The sequence below is a fragment of the Ochotona curzoniae genome, unplaced genomic scaffold (genome assembly GCF_017591425.1).
Source record: "Ochotona curzoniae isolate NIBS_2020 unplaced genomic scaffold, NIBS_Ocur_1.0 contig_1014, whole genome shotgun sequence".
NCBI classification, from domain to species: Eukaryota; Metazoa; Chordata; class Mammalia; order Lagomorpha; family Ochotonidae; genus Ochotona; species Ochotona curzoniae.
The window spans coordinates 36972525-36997902 of record NW_024464920.1 but is presented as its reverse complement, the minus strand read 5'-3'; the positions used below and the strand labels follow the sequence as shown (position 1 = coordinate 36997902).

General features: G+C 48.7%; 3 protein-coding genes across 6 annotated transcripts in view; 1 reads left to right on the top strand and 2 right to left on the bottom strand.

Annotated features, from left to right (window-relative positions):
* Positions 1 to 903: 903 nt before the first annotated feature.
* Positions 904 to 5101, bottom strand: LOC121158681 (major intrinsic protein of lens fiber). Its single transcript, XM_040983571.1, has 4 exons — positions 4710 to 5101; positions 4003 to 4167; positions 3532 to 3612; positions 904 to 1261 (listed from the first exon to the last, which is right to left on the bottom strand). Exons 1-4 carry the CDS (start codon positions 5067 to 5069, stop codon positions 1076 to 1078), a joined length of 792 nt encoding a protein of 263 aa, XP_040839505.1. The 5' UTR covers positions 5070 to 5101; the 3' UTR covers positions 904 to 1075.
* Positions 1094 to 25378, bottom strand: part of GLS2 (glutaminase 2) — a 34335-nt gene continuing 10050 nt past the window's right edge. For 3 of the 4 annotated variants that reach the window (XM_040983532.1, XM_040983549.1, XM_040983558.1), the window contains 10 exons: positions 25262 to 25320; positions 24718 to 24784; positions 24534 to 24584; positions 24155 to 24331; positions 23096 to 23227; positions 22873 to 22965; positions 22652 to 22713; positions 22162 to 22238; positions 21882 to 21945; positions 21399 to 21766 (listed from right to left, as the gene is read on the bottom strand). In XM_040983532.1, the coding sequence (XP_040839466.1) occupies positions 21610 to 21766; positions 21882 to 21945; positions 22162 to 22238; positions 22652 to 22713; positions 22873 to 22965; positions 23096 to 23227; positions 24155 to 24331; positions 24534 to 24584; positions 24718 to 24784; positions 25262 to 25320 (939 nt within the window). In that variant the 3' untranslated portion in view covers positions 21399 to 21609. Of the gene's footprint in view, positions 1106 to 11374; positions 11381 to 21398; positions 21767 to 21881; positions 21946 to 22161; positions 22239 to 22651; positions 22714 to 22872; positions 22966 to 23095; positions 23228 to 24154; positions 24332 to 24533; positions 24585 to 24717; positions 24785 to 25261; positions 25321 to 25378 lie in introns of those variants that run through there. The other variant, XM_040983540.1, reaches the window with a different exon arrangement.
* Positions 19154 to 21092, top strand: SPRYD4 (SPRY domain containing 4). Its single transcript, XM_040983585.1, has 2 exons — positions 19154 to 19330; positions 19577 to 21092. The coding sequence occupies exons 1-2, from the start codon at positions 19246 to 19248 to the stop codon at positions 20116 to 20118; spliced, it is 627 nt and encodes a 208-aa protein (XP_040839519.1). The 5' UTR covers positions 19154 to 19245; the 3' UTR covers positions 20119 to 21092.

Here is a 25378-nt window from a genome sequence, read left to right as displayed (position 1 = left end):
AAAAGACTACGGGAGCTACTGATCAAAACAGAAAGATGCAGATTGTCTTAATTTGCTTTAAATAAAAGTCTGAGGCTCAAAGCCTTTGCCCTCTCTCTCCGGGACCCAGTGTCTTCCCCCCCCCCGCCCCTGTTGCTTCAGGTTTCTTGTTGGGGCCTTAGAGAGCAATTCTAGAAAGACAGTCCCACCTTCCAGGGGGCCACGCCCAGGAATATGCAGGCAAAGAGTTAAGTTTGCTTCCCTTTCCTAGATTCTAGGCTCACCTGCAGCTTCTTTAGGTTGGAGCTCTCTGGCCCAAGTCTCCGGAGAGATCGGTTGTGCCAGAATGAACACACAGCCCAGCCAGTGGATGTAGACAGGTGTACGTAGCTTTATAGAACAGCTCAAATCCCACTGTTCATTTTTCTTAGAACTACTTCCCCATCCACTTCTCTGGGCAAGCATTCCTGAGATGAGCAGGCCATTGTGCTCTCCCATTTAGTCTACCCCTAAATATTTTGACAGACTTGCCTCCTGGTCTGGGGCTAATTCCTCCATTTCCTCTCTCATCCTCTGAAAGTCCCTTCCCCCAACCCGTGGAAGTCCTTGTTTCCTTCCCTTCTCTCCATTTGTTCCTTGAGAGAACTAACTCCATTGCTTCCCCGGTCCCTTCAAAAATCAAGGTGTTCTACCTTGACTGCTACATAATAAAGAAACTTAAGGTCTTGGTTCCCTGTGCTCACCATGCTGGATTGTGGGAGGAACATAGAGGGGGACACTTTTCCCTTCCCTAACTCTCATGCTCTCCTCCCAAACTCAGACACAACCACACTCACCCACATGCATAAGGCACAATCGTGTTCCTGCACACACGGCGGAGGGAGGTGAGATGAGGAGGAAGGGAAGTTTGCACCAACCAGCTCATGAATGCAACTTGAAAGATTTCACACAGCAAAAGGTAGGGAAAACACACACATAAGTTAAAAAATAAAGAAGGATGTGCCCCTGCCCACAGTCTCTGTCTTCATCCAGAGGCTTGCTCGGCCCTTCCACGTAAACCTAGCAGCTCCCTCTTCCCTCCAGGCAACCGGAGCTGTCACAGGGCCTGGGTCTTCAGCTCAACAGGCTCCCCCGGGCCCTCTGTTTGTCCATTGGAGTCACTAGGGCGGGTCCCCTTGAGGATAGACAGTCTCTCAGAAACACTCTTGAGCCGGGGGAAGAGGAGAAAGTCGTAGAGGAGGCTGCCCAGACCGCTTCCGATGATCGGGCCTACCCAGTACACCTGTAGGGAGAGACCAGGGGTACTCAGCGGAGGGGCACTGAGCAGCCAGGCTGCCTGGCTTTCTCTAGCACCCCCCATGCCAAGGAAGACATGACATCCTGGGCCCTGAGTCCCACCTGGGCATTAATTAGTAGAAATCAGTGTTTGTTTCTTTGTATGCATAAGCGCTAGTCTCTCTGGCCTCCAAACTCACCCTTTCTTTTCTGATTCATTACACCATCATTGAATCCCACACTTTTTGGAGGGCATGGATATTCTGTTTGTTGGTTTTGATATATAAGCGTGCATCTTATAAGAATTGTAAATTGTGGTAAACAACCATAGCAGGAAATGGATCATTTTAACCATTGCTAAGTGCACAGTTTAGCAACATGAAGTCTAGTCACCCTGCTGTGCAACCCGTTTCTGGGACTCTATCATCCTGCAAAATGGAAGCTCTACATTGGTGAAGCAACTGCCCATTTCCGCACCTAGTCCTCTAAACCCTTGGCAATGATTCTTCTTTCTGTTTCCATAAGTTTGAGTCCTCTGAACACCTCATAAAGTGGAAGCATGCAAACTTGTCTTTTATAATTGTTTTATTTCACTTATGTAAATGTCCTGAGGTTCATCCCTGTTACAATAGGTGTTGAAATTTCCTTCCTGGGGCCAGCACCATGATGTAAGCATCCAACAGTGATGCCAGCATGCCATATGGGAGCTGTTTTGAGTCCTAGATGCTTCACTCCTAATCCAGTTCCTTGCTAATGTGCCTGGGAAAGCAGTGGAGGATGGTACAAGTCCTTGGGCCATCGGGGAGACCCAGAAAAAGTGCCTTGCTCCTATCATTGGACCAGCTCAGCTCTGGCCATTATGGCCATTTGGGGAATGAACCAGCAGATAGAAGATCTCTCTCTCTGTCCCTTCCTCTATCTCTGTAAATTCTGCCTTTCTAATAAAAAGAAATAGAGATGCACAGACAAAACTCCCATTAACTGCTTTACTCCCCCAAGTACCTGCAACAGCCAGAGCTGGACCAGGCCAAAGCTGGGGCCAGAAACTCAATCCAGTCCTCCCTCATGGGTGCCAGAGCCCTAAGTGACCCATCTCTGCTGCCTTCAAGGGTCTACATAAGCAGGAAGCCAGAATTGGAAGGGAAGCTGGCACTGAAATCCAGGCACTCTGATCTGGGCTATGAAGGAGTCCCAGGCAGCATTTTAACCACTAAGTCAAAAACTAGTCTTAGACTTTGTTTCCTTGTAATGGTTTGTGTGTATATGTTTATACCACATTACATTTATCCATTTATTTACCGAGAGCCACTTTTGTTGCTGCCACCACTTGACCCCTGGAAATCTTGCTGCTGAAGAAGTGAATGGGCAGCTCTGAAAATCCTTTGAATTATCTTCATGTTCGGTTTGCATAGGCCCAAATAGCATAAAACGCACCATTACTTATAGATTTGCTCTATGTCAGATTCCATGCTGTTTCATATAAAACTTTTCAGCCTCATTCTCATAAGACTGTTTTACAGTTAGAGAAACAGAGGTGCCTGATGAGTGCAATTTCTGATATGAAGGCTGAGAGCATAACTGGGATGAGATGCCTGTTTGTGCTCAAAACAAATCCTGATCTAGAACAGCAGGCTTTGTCTTTACACTTGGTGGTCTATTCCCACAGGCCTTAGTTTTGGCATCCAGTGGCTACTCAGTTCAAAACCCAGATAACCAGATGAGGAACAATGCTTACAGGTGCAAGAACCTCCTTTTTGAGCCCAGCATGATGGCTCAATTACCTAATCCTCCCCTTTCAAGCTCTTGGATCCCATATGGGTGCCGGTTCATGTCCAAGCTGCTCCATTTCCCATTCAGCTCCCTGCTTGTGGCCTGGGAGAGCAGTAGACCATGGCCCAAAGCCTTGGGACCCTGCACCCATATGGGAGATCCAGAAGAAGCTCGGGGCTCCTAGCTTTGGATCAGCTTAGCTCCAGCCGTTGTGGCCACTTGGGAAGTGAATCAGTAGCTGGAGGATCTTTCTCCTTCTCTCCATGGATCTGCCTTTCCAATAAAAATAAGATAAATCTTAAAAAAAAAAAAAGAACCTCTTTTTCTAGCAAAATAACAACTCCAACTCACATAAATGTGGCAGACTCTGCCTCCCTTAACTGAGTGCTGGTACAGCAGCCACCAGCTCTGAGCAGGGGGTAGCGGGATGTAAGATGCCAACCTTGGAACTTATGTCCATACCCATCCAGAAGGGCGCTAGTACCTTGACCCTCTCCCCTCACTTACCCAGTGGTTGGTGAAGTTCCGGGTGAGAATGGCTGGAGCAAAGGAGCGGGCAGGATTCATACCTGCACCTGTATAATACATCTGCAAAAAATACAATGGTAACTGAGACTGCGCCCTTCTACCTTCTAGCATCTTTTCCCACTGCCCCACTGGCCCTGGATGTTGTCTTCTTGTCTCTAGCCACCAGCAAGTAAGGAAGGACAACCAGGGATTCTCATGGAGTGGGGAAGGCACATCTGGGTCAATGTGCACCCGTGACTGTGCATTTTCACCTTGGGCAAGAAGGACTTAAGCATAGCAGTCACAGGAAAGAGTGGGGCAAGGTTATGCTTCTCTGCTGGCAGATACAGAGAAGCCGAGCATGTTCATGTTTGGACGCAGAAAGGGGATCAAGAAGATGGTCCTGAAGCCCAGAAAGATTTGGGAACCCGGAGATCCTCACGCAGGGAGTGACTTGCCTCTCTTGCTTACCCCAAAGAGGTGCCCCAGAGTGAGGGAGAAGCCAACGGCCAGGGCTACAGAGCCCAGACGACCATTCCGCCGCTCATCATACGTGGCAAAGATGCACAGCACAAACTGGAGTGTCAAGAAGATCTCCACCGTTGTAGCCTGGCCCACACTCACCCCAGGGTGCAACTGAATAAAAGGAAGAAGGGAGGCAGCTCATTAGGGCTGGGCAGGCCAACATCAGCTCCTCAGGCCTCCAAGGACAGGGACCTCCCATCCCCACCCCTTTGGGCATCAGTTCCCTGGAGAGGAAGAATAAAAAACCCCCTCCACAGTCACTGGCTTTGGAACCCAGCCTCTCCTCCCACACACTCCTTTACAGAGGAAGTGGCTGCATCTGCCACCACTCATAGGAAGCATCAGGTGAGATACGTTTCTTCAAGAGCCTACAAGGATTGGGTGGGAAAGCTGGGACCCAAACTCAGGTTTTGTGATTCTCAGTCCAAGAGAATCACTTTCTCTGTGCCTCCCTTGCACCCTATGGATCCTCTCCATCCTGAAACACATAAGCACGCACATGCAAACACACACACACACACACACACACACACACACACACACACACACACACACACACACTGTCCCAACCCCCAAGCTGCTGATTTGCCTGCAACAGAGTCAGGACAGCAGAGGACCCCCCCCAGCACCTCACAGGCGACCATCCTTATTACCGTGTTGAGTGCTAGGTTTCCTCGGACGGCAGCCGGGGTAACACTGTACAGCACAGCAGCCCCAGCCACGGCCCCTAGGAGCTGAGCTGCCACATAGCAGACTGCACGGAGCAGGGACATCTGAGAGCCCACAAGGAAGGCAAAAGTGACTGCCGGGTTGATGTGGGCTCCGCTGATGTGGCCCACAGCCTGTACCAGCGTAGCCAGCGCCAGGCCAAAAGCCAGAGCCACCTGTAAGACATGGAGGGGTCCAGGGGCCCAACGCAGGGAGGCACCCAGCCCGAAGAAGACATAGAAGAGGGTGGCAAAGAACTCAGCAAATATGGCCCTCCAGAAGGAGGCTGAACGCAGTTCCCACATGGCAGGGGGGATGGGCACAGAGCCTGGGTCCCTGATACCCCCCTGGTCCCGTCTAGGTGGACAGTCCCCTTTATAGAGGTCTCCTAATCCCTGGGAGGGGCAAGCCTCCAGGGTAGCTGGCCCAACCTCTTAACCCTTTCACAGCGGGGCCCACAGGCAATCATCTGGTAAATGACTGAATTTCCCTTTTGCTCCTTACCTGAGAGATCAGCTAGTGAGGGGACCCAGGAAGAGGGCCCTGAAAGAGTATCCTGTTGTGTAACAGTTGGGGTTCACACTCCTGATGGATGCCTGTTATCAGAACATGCCTCCACTCTCCTCAGAAAGCCTGTGGAGCTGAGTTTACATCATGGGGTAGGGGGCTGGCACCTGGGGGCTTCGGGTTCCTCTGAGCCATCCAGGAGTAACGCTGGGGGTGGGGGAGTAAGGAGTGGGGTTCCACAGGGAAGCTGGAGAACAAGGGAATTTTTTCATGCCCTTGGATTAAAGGGCCCTCCCCCATTGGCTGGGCTGGGCTGGAATCTGTAGACCCTGCAGCTCTGGCACAGAATAGTTCTGCTGCGTCTAGCTTTCTCAGAGCCGGCGGCCTCTACCCCCAGCCCATGCCAATGCCTCCCTTTCCAAACCCTTTTAGACCAGAGATAGACCAGAGTGGGGTCGGGGCTGGGGAGGAACCACAGGGTGGGGGAGGGCAGAAGGAGGAGCTGACACCCACGGACAGGAGTGGGAACTGTGGAAGAGTAGTCTACTCTCGGAGTCAGTGTGTGCTTCCTCTCCCCTCATTCACCAGGCCGTAACAGTGAAGGGAAAGAGACAAGGCCAGGGCTTTGAAGCAATGCAAGGCTCCAGTTGCCTCTGCCACAGACAAGATCAGGACTCTGGGCTCCTTCTCTAGGGAACTGCCTAGGAGATGCAGGTTGGTCAAGGGAAGAGAGAAGGACCACATGGAGAAGGACAACGGACTAGCAATGAACTTAGGACCTGAGGTGGGGGCAGTGTGCTGGTAGAGAAGGCCGAATGGGACACAGCAATAGGCTGCACTGTCGGCATGTCACAACTGGTCATACAGGCTGTAAGCTGCTCCCTGGAAGCACCCAGCAGAGAATGATGACCTGAAGGTGAAGCCTGCAAGGAAGGGGGCCAGCATGGTCCCATCCAGCTCACCTGTGGGTGGGGAGGAGCACAGATGAGGGCCTGTGCTGTCCTCCTCCTCCAGTATTCAGCTTGGGGAAGATGGAGGTAGAGTCCCCAGCTAACGTGAATACCAGCACCAAGAGCTGCTAAGAACAGGCCCGGTGCACCTGAGTTCACGGAAGAAAAACTTCGGAGGTCTTCGGTGCTTCTTGCATTCCAGATGCCCCTGAGATAGTCTCAGATTGCAGTCATGACTACTGGCTCCAGGGAGTGTGCAGGGTTCACAGTGCCTTCAGAAAAGGCAGAGACTTGGCCAGCAGATGCTTGGGTACCACCATGGAGTGATAGGATCAGTCACAATTCCTGATGGCAGTATAAGGTGGGATGATAATTCTGTAACCCCATTGAGAACCATTTTGTAAAGACAGTAAACATTTACTTCACATCTTGCTTATCTGTTTATGTACTAAAAGCTTTTCTATAAATTTACCAAGAGATATTTATGAGAATGTTTAGAGCAGTGTGGTTCACACTGACAACAAAAGTTCAAAGCAAAACAAAACAACCTGGAAGCAATCCAAATGCCCAGGAGAATGGATGGATGACTGCAGCGGGGTATTCAACAGGGGAATATTAGTCATCAGTCAACATGAGTGAACCACTACAATGCCACTTAATAAACATGAGCCTTAGCAACAAAATGGCAAATAAAGATCCAGAAAATTATACACAGAATGATAATTGAGTTATACAGCTAGTGAATAGCTAAGTGAAAATACACTTTTTAAAGATTTATTTTATTTTTGTTGGAAAGTCAGACGTACAGAGAGGAGGAGAGACATAGAGGAAGATCTTCTGTCTGATGATTCACTTTCCAAGTGAGCGCAATGGCCAGTGCTGCACTGATCCGAAGCTAGGAACCAGGAACCTCTTCCAGGTCTCCCACGCGGGTGCAGGGTCCCAAGGCTTTGGGCCATCCTCAACTGCTTTACCAGGCCACAAGCATGGAGCTGGATAGGAAGTAGAGCTGCTGGTATTAGAACTGGCGCCCATATGGTATCCCAGTGCGTTCAAGGCAAGGACTTAAGCCTAGAGGCTAAAGTCCATGCCGCCGGACCCAATATATATATATTAATTTTATTGAAAAGGCAGACTTACAGAGAGGTTGAGAGACAAATAGAAAGATCTTCCATCTGCTGGGTCATTCCCCAAGTGGCTGCAATGGCATGAGCTGAGCCAGTCCAAAGCCAGGAACCAGGAGCTTCTGCCAAGTCTCCCACACAGGTGCAGGGCCTTAAGGCTTTGGGCCATTCTCTACTATTTTCCCAGGCCACAAGCAGGGAATTAGAAGGGAAATAAAGCAGCTGGGACATGAACTAGCACCCATATGGAATCCTGGTGGAAGCAAGGCAAAGATTTAGCCACGAGGCTATGCTCTGGGCCTGAAAATACACTTTTTAAAAAACATTTATTTTACTTACTTGAAAGACAAATTGGCAGGGAGAGATGTAAAAATACAGCAAAAGCTCTTTCATCTGCTGGTTCACTCCCTAAAGGGTTCCAACAGCCAGGCCTGGACCAGGTTAAAGCCAAGAGCCAGGAACTCCACCCTGACCTTCCACCTGGGGAGCAGAGGACCAAGCACTTGAGCCATCACTGCTGCCTTACAGGCATATTAGCAGGGAGCTGAACTGGAAGCAGAGCCCAGCAGTCTGATAAGGAATGCCAGCGTCTCAAGTGGCAGCTTAACTTGCAGTGCCAAAACTCTAGTCCCCAAAATACACTTTTTGGAACACATATAGAAGAGATTTAAAAATATGTAAAAAGGAAAACAAAAGATGAACACTGAATTCAAGATAGTGTTCAGGTTTGGGAGAGGCGAAGAGATGGGATGAATACAAATGGATTTGGGGAAAGTGGTAAAGATCTATTTATTTTTATTGGAAAGGCAGATTTACAGAGACAAGAAGAGACACAAAGAGAAAGATCCTTCTTCCACTGGTTCACTCACAAATGGTTACAATGGCCAGAGCTGAGCTGATGCCAGGAGCCTGGAGCTTCTTGTGGGTCTCCCAGGTAGATACAAGTTCCTAAATTTTCAGCCATCCTCTACTGCTTTCCCAGGCCTGGGAGCTGGGTGGGAAATGGAGCATCTGAGATACGAACCAGCGCCCATATGGGATCCCAGAATTCAGGAGGAGAATTAGCTTATTGAGCCACCATGTTAGCCACACCTGTGGAGTTTTGTGAAGCTCAACGTTTGAACATATGGTTTAAAATGCTGCAAAATCTTTATTAAAAACACATAGGGCAGGCAATTGACCTAGTGGTTAAGACTCCAGTTAACATGTGTATGACTATCATCACAGTACCTGGCTCTGTTCGCAGTACCAGCTTCCTGCCAAGGCACATCCTGAGAGGCTGCAGGTGATGGTCCAAGCAGTGAAGTTCCTCCCACTCATGTGGGAGACTTGTATTGTGGGTCCTGGCTCCTGGTCTCAGCTTGGCCCAGGCCTTACCATATATAGGCATTTGGACTTGCCAAAGGGAGATTTCTTTCTTTCCCTCAAATAAATGACAGGGAAAGGCATATTTAAGCACACGAGGAGAGGGTATCATGAACAAAAGGACATTCTGTGTAACCAGAATTCATAAAGAACAGCAGCCATCACAACAGCTCTCATGTCAGCACTTTCTAGGTACAAGTTTAAGGCGAGTTTTCTCCATCAGACATAGCTGCAGGACGACAGGCACTAGGCCTGACTAGTTCACTCCTAAAAACCTGATGCTTAGCACAGAGCAGGCAGTAAATGAGCATCCATTGATTCAGTGAATGGGAGATCTTGGAGCTTTGATTTTCTCTGGGTGGAGCCTGATAACACAAGTAATTGTTCCTAGTCAGGCAAAACACTGAAACATCAGGAGCCACTGGTGAGGTTTTCATGAAACGGCAGGGGTTATTGCTATCCACCAGACATATGACCTCAGAGAATTAGAAACAGAAGGGCAAGGTGCAGCTAACTCAATTTCTCATTAAAGCCAAAGAAAATGGTTAGATCAAACATGGAAATCCTCTAGAGAACTAAACCCCAACCCAACTTTTTTTGTTGTTTAAGATTTTAAAAAATTATTTAAAATCTGGAGAGAAAGGGAGAGAGAGAAGCCTTCCATCTATTGGTTCACTCCCCAAATAGGTGTAAATACCAGAGCTGGGAAAAGCCTAAACCAAGAGCCTGGAACTCCATCTGGGTTTCCTATGTGGGTGATAGGGGCCACACTGCTTTTCCAAGCACATTAGCAGGGTCAAATGTGGAGCAGCCAAGATTTGGGACCTGAATTGGCACTTTACATGGGATGCTATTGTTTGCAGGCAATTGTTTAACCTGTTGTACCACAATGCTGGCTTATTTGGGCACATGAACTGTTAAAAGAAATGTCAACCCTAGTCTGTTATTTTTCAACAAAAGCAAACAAAAATGTTCCTTTGAGAAGGTTATCTATGTTGAGAAATAGATTCCTGCCTTGCCAAAACCCCTGCTTAGTGTGGGTGGGGTTCTTATTTATTTATTTATTTGAAAGGCAGAACTACAGAGAGAGAGAGAGAGGGAAAACAGAGAGAGGGATCTTCCATCTGCTGGCTCACTCTCCAAATGGCTGTAATTGCCAGGGTTGGGCCCGGTTGAATTCAGGAACTTCTAAATTTTTCATGTGGATGCTGCTTTTCCAGGCACATTAGCAGGGAACTGGATCACAAGTGGAGTAGCTGAAACTTTTACTGATATCCCTACAGGATGCTGGTATTGCAGGCAGCAGCTGAACTTGGCAATGCCGCAAGACTGGTGCTGAAGTGGCATTCTTATTGTTGGCATCACGAGAAGCTGACAATCTGGCCCGCATGCTTCTCATTGCAACTGGTGAATACAAAGTGGAAAGTGGAGAAAAACTCCATGCTGCTCACCTAGAGGAAAGCACAAATGCTAGGATGCGGGGTGGGAGATCAATTAATATGCCTTCCGCTACTGTCTCCCAGAACCTGCCATCTCTCTACCGATCCAGGAATCTTCGAGCAAAGCTTCTGCAGAAAGTCATCTGAATTCCTGATCTAACACATTGGCCTATTTGCTTAAACGGTTTAATGAGAGAGAGAGAGCATGTATCCTTCTTGCTTTGCTCATCACTCGGCAAAGGCCCCTTGGTTCACTCTCCTTCCCTGCATGATGCTGCCTTATTTAGAGAGAGGCTGTGGCTTCCCTGGAGGGCCATCTGGACTGCAGCTGCCCAGGGGTAACATCAGGCATGAGAGGAGTGGGCTGGCTTCTATGCTCTGGTCCTAGACATCAGCTGTTCCCTGGAAAGAATCTAACACAGAGCAGTGTCATGGTCACAGCTGGATTTGACTGGGCCACGCTGACCTCACCAAAAGGCTCTGCTAGCTGACCACCATCAGCCTCTGCCAGGCACAGCTGCAAGGGGTGAGCAGCTGTGAGTGGCATGGAGCTCCCATGGTGTTGTGAGATACCAAGGACCACCCTTTGGAGCCTGGGGCACCCAAGCCTTCAGCTAGAACTACACTTCAAATTCACTGACTTTGAAGGCCCTGGGGGAGACCTAGCAGAAGGGAGAGACAAGACAAGGTTGTCTGGGCTGTCAGCATCTGTATATCTGACTTTGCAATAAAAATAAATAAATCTTAAAAAAAAAAGAAGAAGAAGGCTAAAGTGAGGATGCCCACACTCAAGTTGAAGCAGAGGAAACCAGTACGAAAGTGCCAGTGGTGGCTTGGCAACTGCACCAATGGGATGATTCAGGGGGACTGAAAAGGTGGGTGCTTTGGGGGGACTGCCTGGGGATGCACAGGTTTGCTAGTCAAACACCTGTGAGATTACCTGGAGGACCATCTGGACACACCTTGGTTCATCTGCATTTTTTCCCCCAGAATGTGTATTCCTCCTTTTTGTTATTGCTCTACTCCATTCTTATATCTAGGGTTCTCTTTAGGGGTTAGAAAAACATTTTTTCTTCCAACTCCAGTTTCCTGTTATTGCTGATTGCAGGAGGCAGTGTATGATGGCTCAAATAGCTGGGTCCCTGTCACTTACATGGAAGCCCCAGATTTCATTCCCAGATCCTGGCCTCATCCCAGAGAGTGAACTAACAGATACAAGATCAACTTTTTTCTTTATTTCTCACATTCTGCTTTTTGAAAGAGCAAATTAAAAAAAAAAAAGAGCAGCTTCTTTTTAAAATTTAACTATAGATTCTCTATATTTCTCTTTCTGGCCTTAAGTAAGCAGACACTTTTATTTATTTTTTTTCCAGTACGAACAATGGAAGTGGAGACAGGGTTTGTAAAATAATCTGGGGTAGTTACAAAGTTCTTGTAAGTCTTTTTTTTTAAACTAATTTTTTGTTTATTTGTTTATCTGAAATGTAGAGTAACAGAAAGAGAGAAAGAGGGAAAGAGTAAGAGTCAGAAAGAGATCTTCCCTCTGCTGGTTCACTGCGTGAATGCCTGCAAGGACTGGGGTTGGCCTGCATCGAAGCCAAGAGCCTGGAAACAGAGTCCTGGTCCCCAACGTGGGTAGCAGGAGCCCAAACACACCGGCCATTTTTCTGTTGCTTTCCCAGGTGCATTAGTAGAGAGCTGAGCCGGAAGCAAAGCAACCGGGGTTGAGGCAGCTCCCATATTGGAGTACAAGTGTTATGTAGACTGTGATTTAGCGCACTGCACCACTGCTCTTGGCTGGCATTCAGTAGGAATCACCCTGTAGTGCCATCTATTCCTACACTTGGTTATCTCTTGGCTACTAACCAACAACCTTTTAAACTCCTTGTCCCAATGACTTCCTTTCAATAGTCAAAGCCCCATTTTTCTGCCCCCCAAGAGGATACTATGAAGGCATAATCAATGCTAACAGAGAGCCAGTGGCTTGACCCTCACCCAGCTCAGGGAATTTGCAAGTAGAGCTGTTTGCTTCCTCTATTGTGGGTCCCAGGTAATCACCAGAGCCACCTTTGAGGTGGTCCAGGCTTGACTTGGCACCTTTCTGCAGCTGCTCCCTAGTTCGCATGCTATCACCAGGACCTCAAGAATAAACTGAGTTTCATAAAAATGCCCACCTTAATGATCATACAAGGTTGTTGGAGAATCAAAGCACATATGCCCAAGCAATACATACCTATTAAACTAGTTGTCCTAATCAAATGATTAATGATTTGACATATAAATGAAACACAGAGAAGCAGTTTCCCTTCAGCATTTCGATATAGAATGGAAATAAAGTCCCCGGGCACCAGGTGACCACCCACCTCTGCTTTGCCATGTGGACTCTAGCACAGCCTCATGTGCAGAATGCCAGCTCAGCATGGAACCGACTGCATTGTGCAGACAGTTTTCGCAGGACAAAGGACCCAGCGCAGCTGCAGCCAGCCCAGCAGCCCCTTTGGCCAGTTCCTGAGGGCACCCCCGCCTTCTCGCTCTTTCTCTGGCTGTGCTTTGCTGACTGCTGACTCCTGGTAAAGTCCAGAACAATCGCCAAGCTCCCAGGGCATCATCCCTCTCCTATCCATAGTTAAGGGCTCCAATTAACACTTGGATCAGATCCGGGGCCCCACATGTTGGACATGGGGTAATCTGAGAAGCAGAGTGTGAAGTTGTATCTGATATTGGGGAGTCAGATACAACCCCATGGCAGGCAGACCTGTCCCCACCACAGGGCAGGTTCTGGGGGACAGCCCATAGTCAAATCTTGGACTAGCGGCTCATTTCCTGCTTGATTTAGTCTCCACCTTCTTCTGGGGTGACTTCATTCACTTCTGCCTCTCCCTTAAAACTGACATGTCCTGCAACCACAGGACATTTTTACTTGATTGTCCTAGAGACAATTCAGAGTCAGTCTGTACAGAACTCAGTTAATGGTCCTACCCCTATGGCAACATCTGCCAAGTCCCCTCGTTGTTGGCACCTATAAATCAGCCGTGACTCCTACTCCAACCTCTCTCATCTACTTGGTCCACCAACTCGACCCTTGAGGTAGTTGAGTCTGCCTTGTTTCTCACATGATAATGCTAGTGTGGGACTGGGTCAGTCCCTATATCAAGTCTCATTCCCTCTAATTCAATAATTTGTCATTTTCTTGAGTTTCTTTTTATAGTGCTTATATTGCCTAAAAGAATCTAAGCTCTTCACCATGGCATATGTGCCCCATAATAATTCAATCCTGACTTCTCTCTGTCTCTTTCTCTCTCTTTTTTTTTTATGGGAAAGTCAGATATACAGAGAGGAGGAGAGACAGTGAGGAAGAGCTTCTGTTTGATGATTCACTCCCCAAGTGGCCGCATCGGCCAGAACTGAGTTGATCCAAAACCAGGGAGTCCTGAGCTTCTTCCGGGTCTCCCATGTGGGTGCAGGGTCCCAAGGCTTTGGGCCATCCTCAACTGCTTTCCCAGGCCATAAGCAGGGAGCTGGATGGGAAATGGAGCTGCCGGGATTAGAATCAGCACCCATATGGGATCCTGGTGCATGCTAGGTGAGGACTTTAGCTACTAGACTACAGTAGCAGGCCCCTTTTCTTTTTAATGAAAAAAATATTAAATGTATTTGAGAAGTAGAAAGAAAGGAGGAGAGAGAGACAGAGAGAGAGAGTTCCTCCCATGGTCCACACTGGCAGGAAGCTAGAGACAGGAGCTAGGTGATAAGCGCAGCCACTCTGACAGGAATCAGTACAATTTGTCCCCAGACACAGCATTTCTCACCACTCTCCTTATCTCCCTTGCACAGTGGTTGGGCAAGAGTGTGCTCCTTAAACACTCCATTCTGTCTTACAACACAGGGCTTGAGTCTGTTCCTTCTGCTTAGTATATTTCCCTTTTCGTCTGTTGAGTAAAAGTCTGCCCCTTCCTTTTGGGCATGCGTGGAAATGTTAAGAATTGATGACTTGCTTGTGAGCAAGGAGCGAGGTAACTTGTCAGAATGATGAAGAGGAGCTCCTTAGGAGCCAGCACTGTGGCACAGTGAACAAAGTTTCCACCATGGCACTGGCATCCCACATGGGTGCCAGTTCGAATCCTGGCTGCTCTATCTCCCATCCAGCTCCTTGCTAATATGCTTAGGAAAGCAGCGGAAGATGGGCCAAGTGTTTGGTTACTGTACCCTTGTGGGAGGCCTAGAAGAAATTCCTGGCTTCTGGCTTTGGATTGGCCCAGCTCCTACTGTTGTGTATTTATGGAGTGAACTAGTGGATGGAAGATGTCTCTCTCTCTGCGATTCTCCTTCTGTCTCTGAAGCTCTTTATAGATGAGCTCATCTGAGACACATCAGTCTGTTAAAGTGAAACAAGACGGGCCTGGCCCGATAGTCTAGTGGTTTAAAGTCCTCGCATTGCATGCGCTGCGAACCCATAAGGGTGCCAGTTCATGCCCTGGGTGCGCCACTTCCCATCCTGCTCCCGCCTTGTGGCATGGAAAAGCAGTCGAGGACGGCCCAAAGCCTTGGGACCCGAACCCATGTAGTAGACCCAGGAGAGATTCTTGGCTTCAGATAGACTCAGCTGTGGCTGTTGAGGCCACTTGAGGAGAACTAGTGTATGGAAGATCTTTCCTTCTTCATTCTTTTTCTTTTTGTCCCTCCTTCTCTGTGTAAATCTGGCTTTCCTATAAAAATAAATACTTTTTTTTAAGTTAAATAAGAGATGACAGGTCAAACTCTTCACTGAGGAGGGAATACAGTAAGGGAGAAATATCAGAAGCTACAGAAAGGGAAATACAGTGACTACTCCAGCCCTCACAGCAGAATAAGATGGAAAGAGAAATCCTATGGAAACACAGGCTTGGGATCTTTCTCTTGTTCCTACTGACCAGCAAGTTACTGACAGAGGTGGCCTTTTCCGAAGCAATCTTTTCCCTGGGTCCGGGCTCTCAGTGAAGTGAGCCACACTGACTCCTAGTGGAGAGAAAGAGCCACTGCACAGCAAAGATGGCTCCAAACCCTGGTTGAGTATAATTGTCTATGTATTAGTCCCAAAAGAATGAACACATATTTGGTAGACTAAGTGATACACTGAGGCCCCAGAGGCACCAAGGACAAAGTACATATAGTAATTATTAAGAATTTACAACTTGTCCTTGGTTTCCTTGGCAATACTGCAGATAAAGGTAGACCAGTTACAAGGTTGATGGTACAATCCAAGGGAGAAAAAGTATGATAGGGCTTTGATAACAGTCATAGGTGCAAGCCAGGGTCTTACAGGTTTCTGAGCAACTGGCTGGGTGTGGAGTGCAGTTCAGGGTGCGAAATTCAGGATGAGCATAAAGTTTTTGTAGAAAGATGAAGTTAGCTTTGGTCGTTGAGTTTCAGGTGGCTTGGGGATATTCAGGTAGAAACTTTCAATGGGCTATGTATATGAATCTCAGAAAATAAACAGAGAGTAGACATGATATTTTTTAAAAGAAAATTTATGTACTTATTTGAAAGGGCAACAGAAAGACAGGGAGTGAGACCTTCCATCTTCTGGCTCGTTCCCCATATGGCTGTCACAGGCCAGAGTCAGGATGAAGGAATTCCCTCCTGGTCTCTTACATGGATGGCAAGGGCCTTGGGCATTCTGACATGGAACACCTGCGCTGAGTGGCTTAAACCTCTGTTCTACAATGCTGGTTTGGGGTAGACATTTTCAGCGTTCCTGTAAGGGGTGAAGGGGGACTATATCATAGCAGATGATGCACTCAAAGTATACTCCTGGAAGAAGACTTTAGCTGAAATCCCAAGAAGGCCAAGATCCTGTCCATCTGCTTATCCACATCTGCCTATCAAGCCTTTATTGTTTTTAAAATGTATTTTTTTAGATTTATTTATTTTTATTGCAAAGTTGGTTATACAGAGAGGAGGTGAGACACAGAGGAAGATCTTCTGTCTGATAGTTCACTCCCCAAGTGACCACAATGGCAGAGCTGAGCCTATCAGAAGCCAGGAGTCTCTTCCAGGTCTCCCACATGAGTGCAGAGTGCAGCATTCTGAGGCTTTGGGCCATCCTCTACTACCCCCCAGGCCACATGCAGGGAGCTGGATGGGAAGCAGGACTGCTGGGACACGTACCAGTTTCCCCGTGCATGCTGGCGAGGACTTTAGCCCGCTAGTCTACTGTGCCAGGCCCCACTTTTCTTTTTAAAGTTTTTTTTTTTTTAATTTACTCATTTTTATTTACTAGAAAGGCAGAGACAGAGAGAGGTCTTCCACTTGCTGGTTCACTCCCCAAATGCCTACAACTGCTGGGGTCTGGGACAGGCTAAATGAAGCCAGGAGCGCTGAACTAAGAACTCAATTCAGATCTCCCATGTGGCTGACAGGGCAAGACCTAGCTGCTTGAGCCACCACCTCTGCCTCTTAGGATGCACATTAGTTGCAAGCTCACTCCAGAAGCCGAGCCAGACTCAAATCCAGAACCAGGCATTCTGAGGTGGGATGCTGGTGTCCCAGGAGTCACCATTGCACTACACACAAACACACAATGTATAAAGGGGTATACTATAAGTAGCAAAGGTCCTGCCTCTTCCCCTCCCATCCAGCTCATCCCTTAACTCTGCAAAGTTGCTTCCTAGGGAGGTATTTTGCTCCTTCCCCCCAACCTCCTTTGCTTGTTACAAGCAAATATTTTCCTCTGAACAACTTCTTTTGGAGGCGGGTTATTTAATGACACCCCAAGTGAACAGTCCTCTGTCTGCCATCACAGTCACATCATAACAAGCCTCATGAACATGAAGGAGATGTGATGGAGGGGAGTGATAAGACCTGTTGTCTGGCATAGAGATATCAACCAGGTTGTAGCAAGGCAGATGGAAGCTGAGAGCATGGGTTAGAAGCTACCCCATCACTACATTGTAATGAGAAAGGTCTTGGTAGCCCATGCTGGAGTAGAGTGAGTTCAGCTGCCAATTGTGACAGACATTCCAAAGGGTTGCCAAGAACTTGGGTTCTGGCACTTCACAGGAATGGTGATGGAATTCTAGGTTCCTGGCTTCTGCCTAAAACAGCCCCAGTGTTGTTGCATCCATTTGGAATAGTAAAGTAACAGATGGAAGATCTCTTTCTCCATCTCCCCCTCTCTGTCACTCTGCCTTTCAAATAAATAAACAAGTAAAACGACATTCACAGTATTTATGTATGTAATATCTCAGCGGATATGCCAATGCCTTCTATTGGTCTAGCTGTGTTCTAGATTTAAGTAAGGTCTAAGGCTTGTATGTTACATGTTTGACACTTGAAGAACATGAAGGCTCAGAGTTCGAAATGCTTTGGCCAAAGTCATATAGGGAGGTCACTGTTTTATTCTTGTTATACGTGACTGAGTCAATGATTTGACTCAGATGTTAGAAGTGGGGAATGTAATGGAGTGCAGCCAGTGATAGCCAGCACCCACGGACAGTGGGCAAATGCAATGTAGCTGTGTCCCCCACCCCTTGTCCTGAAGGTGGGTCCTAACAGCAATGGAATGTTAATTCCATCATCAGCCACTCTCCCCACCACCCACCACCACCACATAGGTATTTGCTCCTGCCCACCTGTGACTCACCTATCCTCTGAGAGGGGACGATATTGCATTGTTGTGTAACCACTCCCTTCACAAGCCCCTTTAAAGAGCCATGAAGCAGGGGATTGCTCTCTTTCTGGTCAGGTGCTTCCAGCTCTGGCACCTGGACTCTTGGCTGACCCAGGACATGTAATCCCCCAAGCATGATCCCTGTGTACTGCTTAGATGGGACAATGGATATAACAATATTTCTGGTTTGTGTACTATCAGGAGTTTCAGGAGAGGTGAGGCCTAACAGTGATGGAATGCGGGTAGAGAAGCCAGGGAATGGTGAATGTCTGCAGCTTTTTAAGTGTGTCAAAACTATTATTCGTTGCATGTCTCTTAGAATAACTTATATTGTTGGAGAAGCTGGGACATAGTTCTTTAGCTTAACAGATGGACTTAAGGGTAATGACCATTTGTTCCTCTTGGGATTATGTTTGGTTGCATTATGTTTGATTGGATTGCCATATGGACTGTGATTTGCTATTTCTAGTATGCTCTATTATCACCAAGCTTGGTTAATAAAGACTCCTCAATAAACCTTAGACATGTCTCGCTTGCACCCCGCAACAATTCTGAAATCTATACTTTAATAAAATATACTGTATCTGCGACACACAGTGACAGCCTCCCATCCTTTGGCTCACTCTCCAGATACAACAGCAGCGGCTGGGCCAGACTCAAGTCAGTCCAGGTCTCCTGCAGGTGGCTGGTAAGCCATCACCGCTGACTCCCAGGGTCGGCTATTGCAGCAGCTGGAATAGCAGCATGGCCAGGATTTTAACATACACACTAACTAGGCTATGGGACACAGCTTAAGAAGCCGCTTAGGAACAGCTAGGCAAATGCATGGCCTTAAAACCGATCTGGCACGGTAGCCTAGCAGCTAAAGTCCTCACCTTGCACGCGCCTGGATCCCATACGGGCGCCGGTTCCCATCCGCCTCCCTGTTTGTGGCCTGGGAAAGCAGTCGAGGACGGCCCAAAGCCGTGTGTGTGTGCGCGCGCGCGACGGCTCCTGCACTCGCGTGGGAAACCTGGAAGAAGCTCCTGGCTTCGGAGCTGAGCTGAGCACCGGCCATTGCGACTGCTTGGGGAGTGAATCAACGGACAGAAGATCTGTCTGTCTCTCCTCCTCTCTGTACATATATTTCCAACTTAAAAAAGGCATTTAAAACAACAAATAAAAACCCCGATCCTTTTAAAGCGCCTGGGTCCATTATCTCTCCAGGTCCCAGGTACCTCTGAGGTGAGCACCAGTGCTTCGTGCAAGGAGCTGCAAACTTGAGTTACTCCCCATCAACCCTAACTGCAACCGGAACCGCATCACCACGAACGCGCCGCGTGGGCAGGGAGACGACCCCTGACGTCATCACGCCGCGCGTCCGTCGCGACCCGCGTGCTCGGACAGCTGGCTCCGCAGATGGAGGGGAACTGGTCTTGCGGGTGTCCCGAGGCCGGCAGGGTCGAAACATGGCACTGCGCTTTTCACAGGCATTGCAGTTGCACTACTGTGGAGTCCAGCGATTGGGAGCTGCCGCGACGGAAGTCCGAAGAGGTAGGGTTTTCTCTTTTACCTCCAAAATGGCGTCCTTTCTCATTCTGGGATCCCCGCTCCAAGAAACAGCTCAAGCCCGTCTCATTTCCTTTCTTCCCTCCGTGTTAGCCTGGACACAGAGGCGGCGCGGGGCATACTGTGGTGTCGGAACTTGCCCAGTTGGAGGCTTTGGCTCCTGGGGCCGCTGCGTGTTTGATTTCCCCGCCCTTATCCAGTGCTTTTTTTTTTTTTTCTCTCTCCCCGCAGGTGGCATCAAATTTAAGCTTGCCGAAAAAACTGCCCACAGCAGCCTCGCCCTATTCAGAGATGGTACGGCGGTTACGTATGGCTTAGTTGGATTGGAACCCACCCAAGTCGCACTGAATGCGGAGCGCTTCCGAGATTGGGCAGTGGTGCTGGCAGACACGGCTGTCAGCAGTGGGAGACACTACTGGGAGGTGACCGTGGGGCGTTCCCAGCAGTTCCGTATAGGAGTGGCCGATGCCGACATGTCCCGCGATAGCTGCATCGGTATGGACGAGCGATCTTGGGTGTTCTCCTATGCGCAGCGCAAGTGGCACACCATGTGGGCCAACGAGAAAGCTCCCGTGGAGGGTATCGGGCAGCCAGACAAGGTGGGGCTGCTGCTGGACTGTGAGGCCCAGAAGCTCAGCCTGGTGGATGTGAGCCAGGTTTCCCTGATCTGCACCCTACAGACTGCCTTCCGGGGTCCTGTAGTGCCTGCGTTTGCCCTCTGGGATGGAGAGCTGCTGACCCACTCAGGGCTCGAGGTGCCCACAGGCCTCTAGTGTGTCCTTCACGGGAGTCTCCAGTGATGTACTCTGCTGGGGTCACATTTAGAATGGAGGCTTTTTACATTCTCTGGTTCCCACAGCTCTGCATGGAGTCCTCTGGGTAGCTCTCTATCGCCCTCTCTTCCCTTGCCTGGTGAAAGCTGGGCATACTGCCAGCACCCCTGCTGCCCTACCCAAACTACCGTCAGTTCCTAGACAGCCACAGGTATGTGTCCCCTGACTTGGCTTCTGTCAGTCTGTCTGCACCACCCATGTCCAGGCCAGTTTCAGACTGTCAGTCCTGAGTCTTTATCTTTCACCTTTGTTTGAATTTATTAATCATTGGGATAATTAGTCATTGGGATACCACTCCTTCCCTTTGTGGCCAGTTTATTCTTGGGCTCTACCTACTCTACCTGTGGTTGGAGGAGGGGTGGGCTCAGTGACTTGACCCATCCTCTGCAGCACAAACGGACTTTAAGCTTTATGGACTGTGTTGCAGGAGAGGACTAAAGCCGCCTGACTCCTCCATTGCCTCAGCACCACAGAGCCTCTGTCCTCCCAGAACAGCTGTCTTTGCCTGAGGTTCAGCCTCCTTAATCTACATCGCTGCCAGCCAGCCACAGCCATCACGGTCGTCGTGCCAGTTACAGCATGACCAAAGGGGAGGACTAGGGGACTGCTGCTAGGAATTGTTTAACTCTTGAGCTCTGTCTTCTACATAGCTGGGACCTCTGGAGAGAAAAGCTGAGGTCCTGGCCCTTTAGAAACCCAGTCTCCAGCCCCTAGCAGCAGAACACATGTCACCCAAAGCAGTTTCAGGCTGAGAGAAAGCTGGTGGGGCGGGCAAGCATGGATATGAAATATGTATTGTTTGGGCTCTGTATGACCCTTGATATTTTTTTATATGATGATGATGAAGCTGGGAAGAATGAATGGGATTACCCAAAATTCTAGTTTGCGTAATTAAAGTTTATTTGAGCACAAAATACTCTCTCTGTGTATAAAATTGCTGTCAACAGTAGCAGCAGCATGTCCTGATGGGGGTGGGGCAGCTGTGTCCAGGCTACTAAAGTTGGGCACATAGGCCCTCCTCTGTCTTACTCTCTTACTGTGTTCATGAGTACATGCGCCTGGAAACTGGAGCCCTCCACTGGCGTCTCTTGCGTGACAGTTTCTTGAGGAAGAGGGAACCTGGGTGGAGGTCTGAGATGGATTTGAGGGTGCCAAATGTGCTCTGCCATCAGGCTGTGTCTTAAAGAAGCCCCTGTCACTATGGACAGATCTAAGGTGTCCACTGAGACTGTTTTCTGTTCTCATCTGCAAAGAGGAATGGAGCTTTGTGATGCTCACAGAAAGCACTGGACTCTGACCAAGTGAATTCTCTGATGTTGCCGAAGCACGGTAGCTCTCCATAGCATTTTTGGGTGGTTGTTACAGGTTAAATGTATCAGGTAAAATGCTCATCACATTTTTGTGAAGCGGGGATGGTCCATGACCTGGACATCACACCATGCTCTCCAAGTTTTCTTTGGATAGATCCTCGGCTGCAGCCTCAGCCTGGGTTTCAGAGAGCACGTAGGAGTCCTGGTAATCTTGAAGCAGCTTGACCACCTCCAGGTGGTTGAACTGCACAGCATCGTCCAGGGGAATGTTGCCCCACCTGGGAGGAACAGTAATGACAATCAGACCAGGAGAGGCCCAGTAGCTGTTTGTACAGGGCCGCAGTGGATCAGCACCCATCCTCTCCGGCTTCTCGTCAGTCCAGTCCTACTCACCTGTCCTTGACAAAGGGATTCACTTTGCAAGCCTCGATCAGGAACTTAACCACTTCAGTGTGTCCTAAGAATACAAGCACAGGGGTAGAGCTGCTGAGCCTTCGGGTGCAGCCCCTCAGCTGGGAGGGGAAGAGCCTCGCCCAGGTTTTTCTGTGGAGCACCCAGTGTGACTGACTGCCCAGCAGGCATCAGGACCAACCGAGCGGCTGGCCCAGCTGGTAAAGGCCACACATCCAGAAAGGGTTTAGGATGTGTGTCTCCCTTTGAGGCTTTCAGATACCTTCAGCTGCAGCGACGTGCAGAGCTGTGCGTGAGTCGTAGTCTTTCTGCTCCATGTTCATGGCTGACAAGGCAAATCTGAGGGTTGTAGGAAGCAGCTGGAGTTACCCAGGTCAATCCAGAATCACTAGTTGTTTTTCGTGGAGTGGGGTCAGATGCATAGATCCCAGAAAAAGCAAAACAATTTATGGCAAGATCTGGGAGACTCTATAATCTGTCCTCTATACCCGGAAGAGATTTACTGTCACAACAGAGTGTCCAGTTCTCATTTGCTGATGTCAGCCGTTTCCAGCATGGTTCCTACCTCCCCTCACTGTTCCCAACACCAAGTTAGTAACTGAAGTGGCTATCATTAATCAAGTGCTTATTATATGACAAGCAGGCACTTTTAAAATATACATTAAGTAAATGTAATCTATGTTCATTTTGTCTCAGAAGGCCTGAGACCCAGATTTTCTTGGTATATATTTATTTGGTCACTGGAGAATTACCTTCGCAGAGCTGACACATCTCCACTATAGGCTGCAAATAAGAGGTTCACCACAGTCTTGTTCTGAAACATAAGTCATACCCACTGGACATTAATTCCGGCTTGGAGCTCACTCACCCTGTGACCTACCTCCCCACGGAGGCCAAGGGCGTTGTTGGAGGTTTGTGGGATGTTTTCTTCTGAACTGTCCTTAAACAGCCAGTCCCTTGGGCTGTTCCTTACCCGAACCTCTCCCCCTTCACGCCGCGGGTCCAGCTTCCGGGCACAGTGCCGCAGGTTGTCATAGTTGTGGAAATTGAAGAGAGACACCAGCTTCTAGAATTGGAAACCAAGACTATTGTTTACTTAGACCCTACACTCAGTACTCCTAAGACTTTGCTTCAGTAGCTCCCATGTACACTGACTGCTTGATTTATTTAGTTCCATGTGCCAAGCGGCAGTTTACCTGGCAGAAGTTGATGCCCCTGTGGCTGTTCCCAAGCTTGTCCAACGGAGGTGACAGACACATCATTCCCATGACATTGGGTACCACCAGGAGGATGGCGCCCGACACAGCTGATTTGGCTGGCAGGCCCACCTGGCAAATGGAATTGAAACTGAGGATGGGTTGGGGATGCCCCATATCTGGGAAGATAACACTAGTTAGCATTCCCAAGTGACTGGGCAAGACACTCGGCCTCAACTTCTGGCTTATTAATTATTTCCTTTCCTACTCCTGCCTCTCCCTTCACTTCCTCAATTCATCATTTCTGTTAGGAATTATTTATGAAAATACTAATAGCATGTTGTGTGATGCTACATGAGAACTGTCATTTAACTTATGTTCTGGTGGTGGGAGAGAAGCAACACACAGGGAAATCAATAGACAAAAATAACTTTGACAGACACTCTAAACCCAAATGGCAGGAACTCAGAACTCAGGTGGAGCAGGGCCCACCTGAGAGGACAGTAAGAAAAGCCACTCTTGGAGCCAGTGTTATGGCACCTGCAGTGCCAGCATCCTATGTGGGCACTGGTTTGAGTTCCAGCTGCTCTACTTCTGACCCAGCTTCCCAGGTCCTTGGACTCCTGCACCACAGAGGGGAGACCCAGATGGAATCAAAGGCTCCTGACTTCAGCTTGGCTCAGCCCCAGCCATTGTGCCCATTTGGGGAATTAATCACTAGATGGAAGCTTGCTCTCTGACTCTGCCTTCCAATTGATTGATTGGATGAATAGTTAACTGAATATTTCCTAAAAGGAGGGTAGGGTGGGGGAGAAAAGCCCTTCTTTATAAAGGGACACATAACTGAGGCCTGAACGGAAGAGGCAGTCACAGGATGTGTAATCCAGAGTGAGTCAGAAGCCCAGACATCCCAGTGTTTCTGTGTTTGAGGAATGTAATGTGTTCCACAGATTCCCCCAAGGGCAAGACCAAGCTTCCATTTCTGTTTTCAAAGACCCAGTATCCACTCTTCTGGGCACTGTTCTGGCATCGATGTGTGAGAAGGCCGGAGACACTCACGTGGAAGGCAAACTGGCCCGAGAAGTCATACATGCCACAGGAATGCATCAGGCTGAGGGTGTTGCGCACTGCTTCAGCGCTCAGCACGCTCTCGCCAGTAATGGGGCAGATCCCACCATTGGCCAGAGTGGCTGCCATGACACTGCCGGATTCACAAGTGACCTCCACGGAGCACAACTGTGAAGAGAAGGGAGAGGTGGGAGTGTGGTATGGACCCACACCTAGTGCTCCCAATGCTCTTGGCATCTAGCTCATTCATCAGGTTCCCCACGTGTGTCTGAAGGCCACCAGAACCACTAGAAAGAACATCCCTCTTGTGAGTAGATTAAGGAGGACAGGCAATCTGTCCTGCTTCTTTAGCCCTGAGCAGGGTGCTTACCTGGAAGTAGAGGTCAAGGGCGGCCATCATATCCACCCCTTTAGGAAAGCACTGCAAGAAGCAGAAGGAAGACAACCTTTCTCTTTAGCCCCTCACACTGGCTCAGCCCAGGTTCCCGGTTCTGAACACCCTCCACCAGCAAAGGGAGTCGTGGGACTATTTGCTACCAGCCGGTCCCAGTTACCTTCTTCTCCTTGAGATAATAGCCGATGGCATAATTCCGGTCCCCTGTCTCCTTCTCTGACTGAAACCTGAAGCAGAGAAGTGCTTGAAGTGCATGAAGCTTGTGGCAGCATGGGTTTGGGGAGAAGGGGAGACATCTCTGTCCCTGAGACAGGCGTCAACTTATTCTCTTTGTGCCTTCTGCTGGCAATATTAGAAGTAGAAGACACCCCTGACCTCAAGTCAACACCCAGCATGTAAAATGGCAAACAAGAGAAAAACACCGCCACCCTCACCTCAATGTGGCCTAGATGTTGGGTTTACAAAAGCTTGTTTTCAGCTTTTTGAAATCTTGGCCACTAAGGGCTTAGGTACAGATCATCACACTGCCTCACTCACCATACACAAGGAACAAATTATTCCACTAAGTGAACAAAGGTCAGTGAAGGAGCTGAGAGAAAGCAAGACAGCCAGATTTCCACTGAAATCTCTTGCTCCCAAACTCCTCTAGCCCCATATCCCCTACCACACGTGTGTGCAGCCAACCTGGACGGGGCCTTTCTTACGTGGCATTGCTGAAACCCATGAATTCATTCCCAGCCATTTTGTTTAGATACTGCAACACCTGGAAAAGAAGAAGGGGGCATGTGAAGTATTACTCGCCCAGGGAATCCCTTCCCCTA

Coding starts and splice junctions, on each gene's coding strand:
- LOC121158681 (XM_040983571.1), bottom strand. CDS start 5,069: ATGTGGGAACTGCGTTCAGCCTCCTTCTGGAGGGCCATATTTGCTGAG. Junction 4,168..4,709: donor GAAACCTAGCACTCAACACG/GTAATAAGGATG, acceptor CCTTTTATTCAG/TTGCACCCTGGGGTGAGTGT. Junction 3,613..4,002: donor CTCTGGGGCACCTCTTTGGG/GTAAGCAAGAGA, acceptor TATTTTTTGCAG/ATGTATTATACAGGTGCAGG.
- SPRYD4 (XM_040983585.1), top strand. CDS start 19,246: ATGGCACTGCGCTTTTCACAGGCATTGCAGTTGCACTACTGTGGAGTC. Junction 19,331..19,576: donor CGCGACGGAAGTCCGAAGAG/GTAGGGTTTTCT, acceptor CTCTCCCCGCAG/GTGGCATCAAATTTAAGCTT.